The 15680-nt window shown below is 36.1% G+C and overlaps 3 protein-coding genes across 8 annotated transcripts in view; 1 reads left to right on the top strand and 2 right to left on the bottom strand.

The window, feature by feature from the left end:
- Positions 1-15680, bottom strand: part of sox13 (SRY-box transcription factor 13) — a 675553-nt gene that overhangs the window by 55302 nt on the left and 604571 nt on the right. The gene's annotated exons all lie outside the window — the stretch shown is intronic.
- Positions 1-15680, top strand: part of blacat1 (BLACAT1 overlapping LEMD1 locus) — a 272886-nt gene that overhangs the window by 45541 nt on the left and 211665 nt on the right. The window lies entirely within an intron of this gene.
- The window catches only part of cdk18 (cyclin dependent kinase 18), a 149540-nt gene that overhangs the window by 41349 nt on the left and 92511 nt on the right, over positions 1-15680 (bottom strand). For all 4 annotated transcript variants that reach the window (XR_012387301.1, XR_012387302.1, XR_012387303.1 and 1 more), the window contains exons 3-6: positions 10810-10937; positions 7090-7215; positions 5325-5381; positions 2978-3092 (exon numbers count right to left, since the gene is read on the bottom strand). Coding sequence is in view for 1 of the 4 variants with exons in the window: in XM_001919300.8 (XP_001919335.2) it covers positions 2978-3092; positions 5325-5381; positions 7090-7215; positions 10810-10937 (426 nt within the window). In the remaining 3 variants the exon portion in view is untranslated. The remainder of the gene's footprint in view (positions 1-2977; positions 3093-5324; positions 5382-7089; positions 7216-10809; positions 10938-15680) is intronic.

The following is a 15680-nucleotide window of genomic DNA, read 5'->3' as shown; positions in this document are numbered from 1 at the left end:
AACAGCTAATCAAGCTAGATATACTAGAAATGTCCTGGCAGGTGTGTTGAAGCAAGTTTGAGATAAACTTTCCAGGACACCGGCCCTCCAGGACTGAGCTTGGACACCCCTGTTTTTAACCAACCAAAAGCAACATGTGTGTATTCATAATTGATAGGGTAAGGGTAAGGCAATATAATAAGCAGTTTTATTTCACAGTATAAAATACACAACGGCCATAGTGTGTCCTTTTCAAACCAACCAAAACCAACATGTGTGTGTGTGTGTTCATAATTGATGAGGGTTAGGTTTAGGGTTAGGATGACAACATAATGAGCAGTTTTTTTACTAGGGATGGGTATTGTTAAGGTTTTAACGATATTTCTAGTTTTACCGATACCAGCGACAATAATTAAAATTATTATTATTTTTTTAAATCCTGTAAAAGTATAAACAATGGTTTGAAGGAAAATGATTTTGTTTTTAACCTTTTTCTTCTGGAAAAAAAATCATGTTTTCTTTTTCTGACAGAAATCAGGATCTTTCTTGGTTTCTTGTAATCTCTGCAGTTTAAATACCCTCTTTTAGTTGCAAAATGCAGTTAATTAATCAGTTAATGTTTATGTCACAGTCACATAAATGAGTTAACGTTTTTTTGAGAGTTAACAATGTAAAAATAAGCTGTTTGTTTTATAATTTATTAGGGTGCTTTCACACCTGTGAATCGATTCAGTTGTTCCGAAACAGAGATTACAATTGTTACATTGTTGCTCTTTGCTCTTGGAGCGGTTCGCTTTCACACTGCAAAGTTTCTAATCGGACCAAAAGAGCTAAAACAAGTCACGTGCGAGTAAACTCTCCTCACATTGGTCAGAGTGTCAGGGTTTATTTTGCAGCGTCCCGCTCATCTGTTAGGAGAGGTGGTGGTTTGGTAGTGATTGACAGGGTGCGCGCGCTCAACATGTCTGAGGAGAGACGCGGTGGGGAGGGGTGAGAAGGGTGCGCGACGATGCCTATTTGAGGGAGGGAGAGGCAAGATTACCGGGAGATCATCACTCGTTTGAAACTTGGAGACTCGCGAAACTTCCCGCCCTACTCATAATTCTCTCTTCATATAGCCGTAAGCCTATTACGTATGCATAAAACACTGTGATATAACCGCGCTCGGATCGGATCGCTTTCTCACTGCAATCGAACCGCTCCAGGGTTCGTTTCAATCGAGCCGAGACCACCTCATTCAAGCGATCTCGGAGCGATTACTTTGGCGCGGAACAGAGCGTGATTGCCCTGTTCACATATGCCAAACGAACCGCGCTAACTGAGCAAACGAGATACGTTCCGAAACAAAAGTGTAGGTGTGAAAGCACCCTTAATTAAAATAGTTTATTATTTGCCTATATTTTTAAATACAGTGTAAATTTGTAATTTTTAATCATGTGAATTTTTTAATGTTTAAGATTTATTTAGGCTACTGCAGAAAGAAATGCTGTTATTATTGTAACCAAATGTGTGTTTATTACATTATTAATATTAAACTAATTTAGAGAGTGCGATGCGGTGGCACAGTAGGCAGTGCTGTCGCCTCACAGCAAGATGGACGCTGGTTCGAGCCTCAGCTGGGTAAGTTGGCGTTTCTGTGTGGAGTTTGCATGTTCTCCCTGCGTTGGCGTGGGTTTCCTCCGGGTGCTCCGGTTTCCCCCACAGTCCAAAGACATGCGGTACAGGTGAATTGGTTAAGCTAAATTGTCCGTAGTGTATGAGTGTGAATGAGTGTATGGATGTTTCCCAGAGATGGGTTACAGCTGGAAGGGCATCCGCTGCGTAAAACACATGCTGGATAAGTTGGTGGTTCATTCCGCTGTGGTGACCCCAGCAAGCTTACGAGCTGTGTGCGCACCCGAGTCTGTGTTATGAGCGCGAGCCTCCACTGAGCGCACGTGCACAGCCGAGAACTGTGAAGGCTTTTATACTTGACGTGCTCGCCGTTGTACTATTAGGTGAAAACACGATCATTTCTTATGTGAGTGCCAACTGTGCAGACGAATATCGCACATTAGAAAAGGTTGGTCAGATAATTATGCTACTGTAAGTAATGTTTATTTAGCAATAATTCTCCAGTACCGATAGCAGAACTGTTAACGTCTGAGCTTATGGATACTTCAGTCTTTTATAATTTAGCACCGATACCGATAAAGTACAGGGTTTCAGTACCCATCCCTGGTTTTTACAGTATAAAATGCATTGCACCTATAGTGAGTCCTCTTAAACCAACCAAAACCAACATGTGTGTGTTCATAATTTATGAGGGTTAGTTTTAGGGTAAAGGTATGGGAAAATGAGTAGTTTTTACAGCATTACACCTATGGTGAGTCATCATAAACCAACCAAAACCCACATGTCAGTGTTCAAAATGTATGAGGGTTGGGTTTAGGGTTAGGGTAAGGCAGTAGTTTTTACAGTTTAAAATGCATTATACCTATGGTGAGTCCTCATAAATCAACCAAAACCAACATGTGTGTGTTTACAATTGATGAGTGTTAGGGTAAGACAACATAATGAGCAGCTTTTACAGTTTAAATCGCATTACACCTATGGTGGGTCCTCATAAACCAACCAAAACCAACATGTGTGTGTTTACAATTGATGAGTGTTAGGGTAGGGCAATACAATGAGCAGTTGTTACCGTTTAAAATGTATTACGCCTATGGTGGGACCTTATAAACCAATCAAAACAGACATGTGTGTTTGTTCAAATTTTATGAGGTTTGTTTTTAGGGTTAGGGTAAGCCAATATAATTAGCAGTTTTTTTCACTATAAATTGCATTACGTCTATGGTGAGTCCTCATAAACCAACCAAAACCAACTTGTGTGTGTTCAAAATTTATGAGGGTTAGTTTTAGGGTAAGGCAAAATAAGTAGTAGTTTTTACAGTATTACTCATATGGTGAGTCCTCATAAACCAACCAAAACCAACATGTGTGTGAAATAGGATGCTACCTTCCCGTATGGCTGTGCAGGGGGCGCCCTCTTCATGCTCCAGACGAATCTCTTTCAGAGCCACTAGGTTTTCTGTGAGTTTGCTGCGACCCTTGAAAACGGTGGCATATGTGCCCTGAATGACAGACGGGAAGACAAAATATGTCAATCTTCTGGGGAAACAGGAGTGGTGCAGAATAGATTAGCATTTTTTTATTTTTTTATTTATTTATTTTTTTGCTTGAGGAGCCAGATTTTTACTTTGGCATGCCAATAGATCAAAAATGATCGTCTTATTAAAAATATATATGAAAGAAAGAGAGAAAAGCTAAAAAAAAATCTTTTAAATCAAACTTGTCAGTGCCATTGTAACAATATGAGAAATGCTTTGTGTCCAGATGTCTCTTGTATTTTACACACATTGTTTAACTTTGGAGTTTTTCTTTGTGTAGTTTTGTTGAATATTTGATTTAAGAACAAACTTTGAAATATTGTGCAAAATGATTGAATGCATGACCTGCTTATTTTTAAGCAGAGAAAACGCAAGTGTGGCTAGCATTGTGTTTTAATTTAATTTAATTTAATTTAATTTAATTTAATTTAATTTAATTTAATTTAATTTAATTTAATTTAATTTAATTTTATTTTATTTTATTTAATTTAATGTTATTTAATTACAATTTAAATTCTACTTTATTTTAATGTTATTTATTTTAATATTGTATTTTGTTTTATTATTTTATTTTATTTTATTTTAATGCTATTTAATGTAATATTTTTTATTATTATTTTAATTAAATTTAGTTTTATTTCAATGTTATTCAATTTAATATTTTATTGTATTTAATTAATTACATTTATTTTATTTTATTTTAATGTTATGTAATTTAATATTTTATTTTATTTTATTATTTTAATTATATTTTTATTTTATTTTAATATTATTTAATTTATTATTTTGTTTTATTATTTTAATTAAATATTGTTTTATTTTATTTCAATGTTGTTTGTTTTAATATTTTTTCTATTAATTTAATTTATAAAATTTTATTTTAATATTTTTTTAATGTTTTTTTTTCGTTTGTTATTTTATTTTTATTTTATTATTTTGCTAAAATTTTATTTTATTTTAATGTTATTTAATTTAAAATGTAATTTTATTTGATTTTATTTGATCTGGTATTTGATATTTATCTATTTTATTTGAACCAAAAAACAAGTTTTTCATTACACGTATGTAGAGAATAGCTGTGTATGTTTTTCAAGAAATATATTTGCTCCTTGTAAAGCAGAATTTTTAGCACCCTTACCTTATTTTTTATTTAAATGTAGTTTTTAGAATAAAATTAATTAAACATTATAACATCATATTTTTATTAAATAATTATTTAGTATTTTGAAATTATTCTAATAAACCGATTTGCTGCTCAAGAAACTAATTGTTATCAGTGTTGAAAACATTTTGATGTGAACTGATGTAAAGAAATTTTCTTTTGGGGATTCTTTGAATAGAAGGTTCAGAATAACAGCATTTATTATCTGAAATAGAAATATTACCATTATAAATCACATACTATAAATTTAATGTGTTCTTGCTGAATAAAACTGATTTCATTAAAAAAATTATTTCTAGCCCCAAACTTTTGCTATCATTAGCATTGCTCCAAGGTGAGTGTATTCTTAATTATCTTAGTAAATAATAAAAAAAACATTATATTTATTATAATATCACAGATATTTCACTTACAAATAGCAATTTAGAGCCAAATAAAGCTTATATCTCAAAATAAAGAACCAAATCCCATGACTTTCACATTCTGTGACTTTTTAAGACTGTTTGAGTTTACAAGACTTTTCCAGGCCTTGAAATGGAGCGAGTTGAAAGCACCTTTATACATTAATGAACATATTTATGATTGCTGATACAGAGATATGAGAGCCACCGCTTGCAGTTATTTGTTTCTTCACTGAAGAGAGTTCACAGCAGTCTCCGTCCAGTATTTTTCCAATACTTCAGGTTTTTTCTTTCGGTCATTAGATACGGTATTCCTCAGGGTTGTATGTAGAACATTATTTCTCACAATTTGCGATGTGCATGCTTTGTTGCACTTAATGGAAAATTGACGGGCTGGTCGCGCTACAGCTTTGAGCATATTACAGACTGATGTCTCTTCGTGCCAAAAAAAAGCCCATTAAATCAGAATTCACATTCAACACGACTCGTATTCACTGTAATCGCCTGGAGGGAATCTCGTAATGAACACATTCGATTCTTCATTTCGATGGCTGCTGTTTTATGTTCTTAATTTTTGCCTATAGAGTCTCTTTTTGTTTTTTTACTTCACCCAGGGAAGAGAAAACATCTTACCTCTCCTAGTTTGCCCAACTTCACATAAGTCTCCAGTTTCCCAAAGCCAATGTCTGACTGCAAAACAATGAAAAGAACAACTTTTAAATAGTTTTAATTTAAAGGTGAAATTTAACATTTAAAGGTGCAGTTCACACAAAAATAAACATTTCATTACTATTTTCTCATATTCAAGTCGTTCGACAACACATTCTCAATACCGATTTCCTTCATTGTCCTTCATTATTTTAAACGAGAAACCTTTGGCGTCAATATACTAATGCACAAAGCATCGGCAGTTTTAGCAATATGATTAAATAAGTGTAATATTTTTGTCATTATTGCACTTATAGAAATAAAGGTACAGAACCTATCACTGGGACAGTAAGCTTATTAAAAAATATAAAATATGAGTAAATATTAATTCCTGAAAAGTACAAACATGTACCTCATAGTAACTTAAAGGAACAAAAGTGTACTCTAAATTATGGATGCACCGATAACATTTTTTGGGATCCGATCCCGATACCAAAATTATGTGTATTAACCTATTCAGATCTAAACCCAATACTTTGCCGTTTTTAAAAAAAAAAAAAAAAATTGTTTTAAACATAATACAGTTTCTATAGTTCTGGTGATCAACTCAAATAATATATCTTCTTTAGTAAAAATAACAGCCCTATAGTCCTACTGTATATGACAAACGGCGCAATCTAGCTAAAAACATGATGTTTGCTGTAAACTAGGCTATATTATTTGAGGATTTGTTATGACATTTATCGGTTGTGTCCAGCTTGTGTTTCTTTTTTAATAATAATGTCATGTATTCTTAATTAATACATTATGCATAATCAATAATGTATTAAGCAGTGTGTAAGCGAGGCGCAACTCTGCGCTGGACTTTAGACCGGATTTGTTTTGGTCTATTGAAAAATCTATTATAGTTTCTCAAAATAGCAACGCGCCAGCAGTGCGCCTCAGAACGCCTTGCTTTTTAGACCAGAACGCCTATGGGCGCACATTTGAGCGCAAATGCATTTGCTATTTAAACAGCCTCAAAACGACTCTTGCGCCAAGCTGAAACTAGCAAAAAACGATTGCGTCACGCCTAGCGCCACATTGCGCCGGGTGTATGATAGGGCCCCTAGTATTTTAAGTGCCATCCTCAACACCTGCTGTTCGTAATAGTATGCAAGACTTCGCAGAGGAACTCCCAAAATCTTTGAACACAAATTAACGATGCCTTGAAGACTATTCTTGTTTTTGATAGACGGTGAAGAAAACCAGCAAATAAAAGAAAAGACAAAATACTTTCAATGAATGAATTGTAAAAGGTCTCTAGAATAACTTTCTCGACATTAAAAGAGTTGAGTTTCCGCAATAAAAACAGTCTTTGATGAGCCTTATAAACAATTGTATGTGTATTTTGATCAAATTTCAACCTGTTGTCAATAAATGATTTTTACTTTTTTGTGTGAACTATCCCTTTAAGAGATTTAAAGTAGGCCAGAAATATATTCCGATATATATTCCAGTACTACCAGTGCACTGAAAGGATGTACATTCATATCAAGTTTTATATGTGTAAAGCACTTTTTTATAATGGATTTCGTTTTGAAGCTGGAGCAGAATATTTGACCTGAGAGAAATACGTCTCCAGAAGACATTTATGGAAATGTTTTTCTGTGAATAATGCTGTGAATGCACCTTATGTTGTCTTCTATATCAGTGCGTCTTTATGTATTATTTATCAGTACTGAGTGAGACTTTTGCTTCGGTTACTGACCAGCGATGCTCTTCTGGACATGCGGCTCAGAGGTTTGCACGGCGGTGGGCTTTCCATCTGCAACTTCTTCAGAAACTCTGGCGGGAGACGAATATCCATGGGCAGAGACATCCTCTTAGTTACATCCTGCACACACACACATCAAAGAGCTGTCAACTATTAGCGTTCAGCTAGCACACGTATAAAACACAGCGCGTCAAGGCCAATATGACAGCTTTCTCCACTGCGCAACACAACTCTACGCCTATAGCCGGAGCCCGCTATTCTTACCATGACCAACTCGGCATGACAATGAGAAAAACCTGTCACTTTTTCTGCAGCACTCAATAAAAGATTTCTGGAGTAATCTCAACACGCTGAGGCAGGGCAGGACAAAAATATTACATCTCACCGCGAGCTGAAGTATATCCAGCAATCTTCTCGCATTTAAGAAGCTCTGATGGAGTTAGTTCGTAACTCGATTCACGGCCACGGTTTGCCCAAAAATAGCATCTTATATGTGCTCTGAAAAAAAACGAGAGCGTTCCCTGTGATTCCTCAGCCTTTTGCTGAGACTTTTGTACGGTTCTGCAATAAAACTAGCCGGCGATTCTCAATAAAACCAGGGAATAAAAAAAGTCCCATCATGCCTGTGGGAATAAAATAAAGGTGCATGGTGCAGATAAAAGGTTTGCGAGAGCAGAAAAGAAACCGTCGGATTTGAAAATGGGAGAGGGCATTCAGTCCAATTTTCCCCCCTTCTGGATTCATGGCCGTTGAATAAGGAAGCTGACAGCCAAGGCGCTGAACGCTCCCAATGCCCCGCTCTGTCTTTTTGTGTGCTGGACTAACTTACAGGTAATACTTCCACTCCATTTAATGATGGACTCGATCTTTCTCATGTGCCTCCAAGCGAGGCATTTCTTACACACACACACCATATAGAATCGCATGGATGATTATGGTGGAAGAGAAAGATAGAGGAATATGATCAAGGCAGCTTTCCTCATGTGGTTTCTGATTAGTTTGTGTTTGTCATTCAACAATCCAATTGGCGAGGCTTATTTCAACCCTCTGGGGTCTTATGGTGTCTTGGGAGAATGGAGAAGTGCTGATATGCTCTGACATTTGTCCTTTTTTCAGATGCTTCTAAACATATAAGTTGGTCTAATACCACTGTACACAGCACAAACTGGGCTACAATAATACGTTAACAACGTTTATGTACAAGATTGTGTTTTTAAAAAGGGAACTTTTATGCGTGGTTAGTGAAAAACTACAATTTTGAAGTCACTAAAATAACTCTGAATATTGATCTTGTAGCCTAGAGTTTTTGATTTAAAACGATGTGAAAAGTATGTTATTCTGTTGCTTGTATTAATTTTAATTTTCTAAGACACTGAAGAACTGTTTCGTTCATATGCTAGGAGGCATGAACTATTATTACTAATGCAGCGATTCACACCTGAGAAGAAAAAGGCCTAGATGCATAAAGGAGCATGTGGCTCAGGGTAGACTGAGGGGGACAACAAGTATAAAACATTTCTGTTTTAGTTTGAGAATATATAGCTATGGCACCAAAAGAGATATATACTGTATATATTAGGGCTGCTCGATTTTGGAAAAAATCGTTTATCTCGATGAATGGTTTTCATAATCGTTAGAAGCCATAATCGAAATCTAAATCGAATTTTCGATTAATTGCACAGCCCTAATATATATATTGATTTTTTTTTAACTTTCTTTAACAAATATGTCTCAAATGATGATAAACAGTGCAAGAAATTTTTCACAGTATGTCTGATAATATTTTTTCTTCTGAAGAAAGTCTTATTTGATTTATTTTAAGGTCAAAATGATAAAATGATTAGCCCCTTTATATTTTTTTGTTTGATAGTCTATTCAGAACAAACCCTTGTTATACAATAACTTGCCTATAATTACCCTAACCTGCCTAGTTAATCTTATTAACTTGAATTTAAACGTCACTTAACTCCGTTAAACAGAAATCGGGGGAAAAAATAAACATGGGGGCTAGTAATTCTGACTTTAACTGTCTGTATATCTATAAAAGTATATTGTTTGTCCTAAAAACTTTACATTCTCGCTTTCAAAAGTATTGTGTTAACCCTAGAAATGTTTTGTACCCTAGAAATGTCACGTTACAGTTAACAATACAAACTTTACATTCTCTCTTGCTAAAGAGTTGCTTTAACCCAAGCAATTTTTAATTCTCTAATAAAAAATAAGTCAATTACACAAATTTACATTCTCTTTTAATAGTATGGTATTTGTCCTGGAACCTTTTCCCCCCTCTGGAGACTTTACTGTGCACGCACACATAGAGTTGAAGTAAGAATTTGTAGCCCCCCTGTTTTTTTTTTCAACACATTTCTAAACATAATAGTTTTAATAACTCATCTCTAATAACTGATTTATTTTATCTTTGCCATGATGACAGTTGATAATACTTGACTAGATATTTTTCAAGACACTTCTGTACAGCTTAAAGTGACATTTAAAGGCTTAACTAGGTTAATTAGGGTAACTAGGCAGGTTAGGGTAATTAGGCAAGTTATTGTATAACGATGGTTTGTTCTGTAAACTATTGAAAAAAAATAGATTAAAGGGGCTAATAATTTTGACCTTTTTTTTTTTTTTTTTAAATAAAGACTGCTTTTATTCCAGCAAGAAAACAATAAAGACTTTCTCCTGAAGAAAAAATATTGTCAGACGTACTGTGAACATTTCCTTGCTCTGTTAAACATCATTTGGAAAATAAATAAAAAAAAAATTCAAAGGAGGGCTAATAATTCTGACTTTAACTGTATGTACACACACACACACACACACACACACACACACACACACACACACACACACACACACACACACACACTATATATATATATATATATATATATATATATATATATATATATATATGAACAAACAAACATATGTATATGTTTAACAATAATATATATATTATTCCTTCCACATATTATTTTCGTTACAAAAGTTTTTTTGCATGCGTGTTTGTCCTAGAAGCGTTATATGCTTTCTTTAAAAAGTATTGTTAACCCTAGACATTTTACATTCTCTCTAAAAAGTACAATGTCACCCATACATCTTTCTACAGCTTTTTACATTTCGTTTTTACTAGTATTGCATTTGTCCTAGAAACATTACATACTCTCTTGCATAAATGTCCCAGTCCCCCTGGAAACTTTACATTTTTGTGCACAAAAACATAGCTTTCCCTTCAGAAACTGTACATTCTGTCTTGCAAAAGTATTGTGTTCCTTTGGGAAACATCATGCTCACTAAAGCACTGAAATATATATATTTTCCTTCCACCTCATATTATTTCCATCACAAAAGTTTCTCGTGGGAAACCAAAAGTTTTGCGAGGGAAAGCAAAAAAAAGCTTTTGAATTTTTTTGTTTGTGTGTATGTGTGTGTGTGTGTGTGTGTGCTCGTGCAATCAGCCAGCAGTCAGAAACTTGCCATTGCTGTAGCTCTTTGTGGTTTTACCTGGTCTCACCTTAAAGAGAAACAAAGTGTTTGATAACGAGGCTTTAGCGCCTCTGGCAAGGACTTTATTCAGGACTCAGATAAGATTACAAGCAGAGCGTGTGTTGTTCTGTTAGGATGACTAGGGCTCCATCAAAGCCTCTGGATAGAGCACTTGGCTGGGCTTTAGCATGGAGAAGGATGAGATGATTAAACACCACTCACCTCCATGGAGAATCGGCGGTGCTGGACTTTGTTGCGGTACTGTAGTTGGGTTGGAGATTGAGCCTGGCTGTCTGGAGCCACTGGACTGGGTTGCAGGCTGTGTAGACCCAGACTGTTGGGCACCACACCTGCAGACACAATCACACCACATACACTTACTTATACTGTATCTGAATTTAAATGCAACAAACAGTTCTCAGTTTATAACTTTGATTCACAATTTGCCTTGCAATATATTTGAAAACAGTAACAAAATGCATAGTCATTAGAATGTCATTGACAAACATGTGCCAATTAATTTAAACTACTGTATCATCTAGAAGTTATGCCTACATTTCCAACAAATAATGTGTGTCTGCTCAGCATATACAATATGAGTACACCCCTTAGAAATCTCTTTATAGAATATTTTCTATAGAATGCTTTACAATATTATATTTGTGCATATGCACTCACCGGCCACTTTATTAGGTACACCTGTCCAACTGCTCATTAACATATTTCTAATCAGCCAATCACATGGTAGCAATTAAATGCATTTAGGCATGTAGACAGTTCAATCCGAGCATTAGAATGGGAAAGAAAAGTGATTTAAGTGACTTTGAATGTGTCATGCTTGTTGGTGTCAGACGGGCTGGTCTGAGTATTTCAGTAACTGCTGATCTACTGGCGTTTTCACACACAACCATCTCTAGGGCTACAGAGAATGGTCCGAAAAAGAGAAAATATCCAGTGAGCGGCAGTTCTGTGGGCGCAAATGCCTTGTTGATGTTAGAGGTCAGAGGAGAATGGCCAGACTGAGTTACTGTTGCCTTTCTATCAACTCGAACCATATAATCACTTAAAACAACCAGCAGAATGCAGATGAATGCACAACACGTACAACTTTGAGGCAGATGGTCTACTGCAGCAGAAGTCCACACCGAGTGCCGCTCCAGTCAGCTAAGAACAGGAAACTGAGGCTACAATTCAGACAGGCTCATCAAAATTGGAAAACAGAAGGTTGTAAAACTGTTGCCTGGTCTGACGAGTCTCTATTTTTGCTGTGACATTCGGATGGCAGTGTCAGAATTTGGCAACAACAACATGAAAGCATGGATCCATCCTGCCTTGTATCAATGGTTCAGGCTGCTGGTGGTGGTGTAATGGTGTGGGGGATATTTTCTTGGCACACTTTGGGCCCATTAGTGAAAATTGAGCATTGGGTCAGCGCCACAGCCTACCTGAGCATTGTTGCTGACCATGTCCATCCCTTTATGACCACATTAAACCCATTTTCTAATGGCTACTTCCAGCAGGATAACACACCATGTCATAAAGCATGAATCATCTCAAACTGCTTTCTTGAATATGACAATGAGTTCACTGTACTCAAATGGCCTCTACAGTCACCAGAACTCAATCCAATAGAGCACCTTTGGGATGAGATGGACAACTCTGCGGCAGCTGTGATGCTATCATGTCAATATGGACCAAAATCTCTGATGAATATTTCTAGTATCTTGTTGAATCTATTCCGTGAAGTTCTGAAAGCAAAAGGGGGTCTAACTGGGTACTAGTAAAGTGGACCTTATAAAGTAGCTGGTGAGTGTACATTAGAGTAGGCAGTACTGAAACCAAATCTGGAGATAATCTAACAAAGCAGTTTATGACGGTCTAAAAATTAGTAGCCCAAATATGTTATGAAAAAAAGTATTAAGTAAAAATAAAAAAAAATAGGGAAATCAAGAAATCACAAAATCTTTACAATTTTCTACTTTGTATATATATATTTGCATACATTTTGCATAAATTTAAATGTATTTTCTTTGTATTTCTAAAAATGTTCTGTGACAAAAATATTATTTTATTAAATAAATCTGTTTAATAAATCTGTTTTGTTCAAATGCACCAAATAGTCCACTGTACTAGAGAGCATTTGATTGGTCAGAAGTCAAAAACTGTTAATAAAAGCTGAATGTAAAAAAAAAATTGTAGATTAATTTTGGCAGAAGTTACAAACCCAAAGCTTTTGACGTTTATATCTTAAATGTGATTTTATAGACCGTTTTGGAACTAAAATATTAATACTAACACCTAGGAAACTCAAATATTGATTTCTCTGGGGCTTTTATTTCACGGCCTTAATATCTTATTTACCATATTGGATATTTCTAAAAAAGTTTTAACTATAATTTGAGCTATAAATTGTAAACTTAATCATATTTTTTAGTTTTATGTATATGTGCTTACTTTTTTGTCAGTAATTATGTAAGAACGCAATATACTACGTTTAATGTTGTTGTTGTTGTTGTTGGGACTTAAAAAAAAATACTTATTTTATGTAGTTTTGCTAGTATTGTCCTGTAAAGAAATACATTTTGGATTTGTAGATAGTTTTGGATTTGTTTCCATAATTTTAAACTGGTTAAATTAATAACTAGCAACAAAAGAATAAAAAAAAATCTGCAGCATTTTATAGATAAACAGTAAAACAGTTAAGATATATATATATATATATATAATTTTTTGTCTGGCCGTAGTTCAGTAGATGGAGCTGCTAGTCAGAAACCATCTAGTAGTCTCAGTTCATTTAATATTTATAATATAATATTTGACAGTATTCTTGTATCTGACAGCGCTGAGTGATGGCTGAGGAAAAGTACGTTTTGTGAGAGTAGAAGCAGCAGGAAAGCTGGATCCACCAAAAAAAAATAAAAAAATCTTTGAAGCATAGAGTAAACTTTATTTTTTTCCCCAGCTCTGTTCTGTTTCAGTACTCAAAGCCTGTTGGCCATGTTTTGGTGATCCCGCTGAGCTTTGTTTGGTTGTTGTTTCCATTTCTCCAGAAACTTCAATAGAATCCGTTGCATTCATTAGGTCATACGAGTGGTTTGGAGAGCCTCAACAATCTCTCGACTGCGAATGAGCAATAGACGTCCCACCTCTTCTCTGATTAGCCCGCTAACTCAATAACCGTGAGGTCAGCTTTGGCATATGCTGATGACGGCATCATTAATCAAGCCCACCGCAGTTAGCGGAGCGATCGCAATTATCGCGCCCAGTTTCATGCATTTATGATGTGGCCATCTAAGTGCGTGTCAATCCAGCCACCCCAATTAATAATGTCTGTGTCAACAGACTGTCAGCACAAATCCAATTACGCCCCTATACAGCACGTCCGATAGAGACCCACGACGCCACGGCTGACCCCCTTCGCAGGCGTGCGGCAGATGCCCACGGCAGCCTGGCATTATCACTGCCAAACCGTGTTTTCGGAGGTGAGAACGAAAATCAAAATGGCTTTTCTGCTCCATCAGTTCAATTTGGACGAAGGGGCTTGAAGGGCCTCCGGAGGCGTCGGGGTGGGAGCCCCCGGTCCATTTCACAGCGCCGCGGCCGCATAATTGAGATCCACCTCATTATTGGGCCGAGCCCATCGCTGAATGAGAATTGCCTGCCAGGCTCATCCGTTCTCATTTATGCCGCTCTCATCCTCTCTGGACCGCACAACTCAACTCTTTATCGGAGCCATTTAGGCGGGAACGCCACGAAATGCCACATCTGGCAGAGACGGCCGGTCGATGTGGCTGCATTACCCACGGCTGTCTGAGAAGATCGTAACAGCTGTTTAGCGCGGCCCTGTTATGACCCCCAATATTAGAGCTGGGTTGATTTGATATCGATTAACCTTTCTTTTTTCTCAACTTTATCTGCCAATAGTTTTGAGCAACACTGGAAAGCACTGGTGACTTGAATGTTAACACAGTTGGGCCAATTCTGGATAGATAGATAGATAGATGGAATTATTTTAGATTATCATGCTACTGTTTTATCAATTGTGACCAATTATGGATGGATAATAAATGGATGGATGGATATAATTATTTTAGATTATTTTGCTGTTTTCTGTCAATTCTGACCATTATGAATGGATGGATGGATGGATGGATGGATGGAATTGTTTTATTATGCTACAGTTTTCTGTCAATTCTGACCAATTATGGATAGATAGATAGATAGATAGATAGATAGATAGATAGATAGATAGATAGATAGATAGATAGATAGATAGATAGATAGATAGATAGATAGATATATGGATGGATGGATGGATGGATGGATAGATGGATGGATGGATAGACAGAATTGTTTTAGATAGTTATGCTACTATTTCCTGTCACTTAATGACAAATTATGGATGGATGGATAAGTAGATATATGGATAGATGGATAGAATTATATGCTACTGTTTTTTGATCAATTCTGGATGGATGGATAGATAGAATTATTTTAGATTATTATGCTAATATTTTCTGTCAATTCTGACCAATTATAGATAGATAGATAGATAGACAGACAGACAGACAGACAGACAGACAGACAGACAGACAGACAGACGGACGGACGGACGGACGGACGGACGGACGGACGGACGGACGGACGGACGGACGGATGGATGAATTGATCGATGGATGGATGGACGGATTGATGGATGGATAGATAGATAGATAGATAGATAGATAGATAGATAGATAGATAGATAGATAGATAGATAGATAGATAGATAGATAGTAGGGATTCCACGGTTCTGTGAATTGTTCTGTGAATTGCGGTTTTCTTGGTTTTGCGTTTAAATAATTTATGTGTGTTTTATATCTCCCCGAATTGACTGTGTGTGCCTCTAAATCCATAAAATGAGACGGGGAAACTCCTCCCCGCGAGTAAATATCCAATTACTATGCTCTAAAGTTAGGGGGCGCTTGACCATCATTCCACACTTTAACATTGCGAGCGGCGGTCAAGTGAGGCTGAGGCAACAGTAGAAGGAAGCTCAGTCGAAGTGAGGCAACAGTACGAGAAAGCGCCGGCGTCTTTCAAATCTGCGGTGT

This window comes from Danio rerio, chromosome 11, assembly GCF_049306965.1.
Source record: "Danio rerio strain Tuebingen ecotype United States chromosome 11, GRCz12tu, whole genome shotgun sequence".
NCBI lineage: Eukaryota > Metazoa > Chordata > Actinopteri > Cypriniformes > Danionidae > Danio > Danio rerio.
Note: the sequence above shows the minus strand (reverse complement) of the source record. Positions and strands in the feature narration are given on the sequence as shown.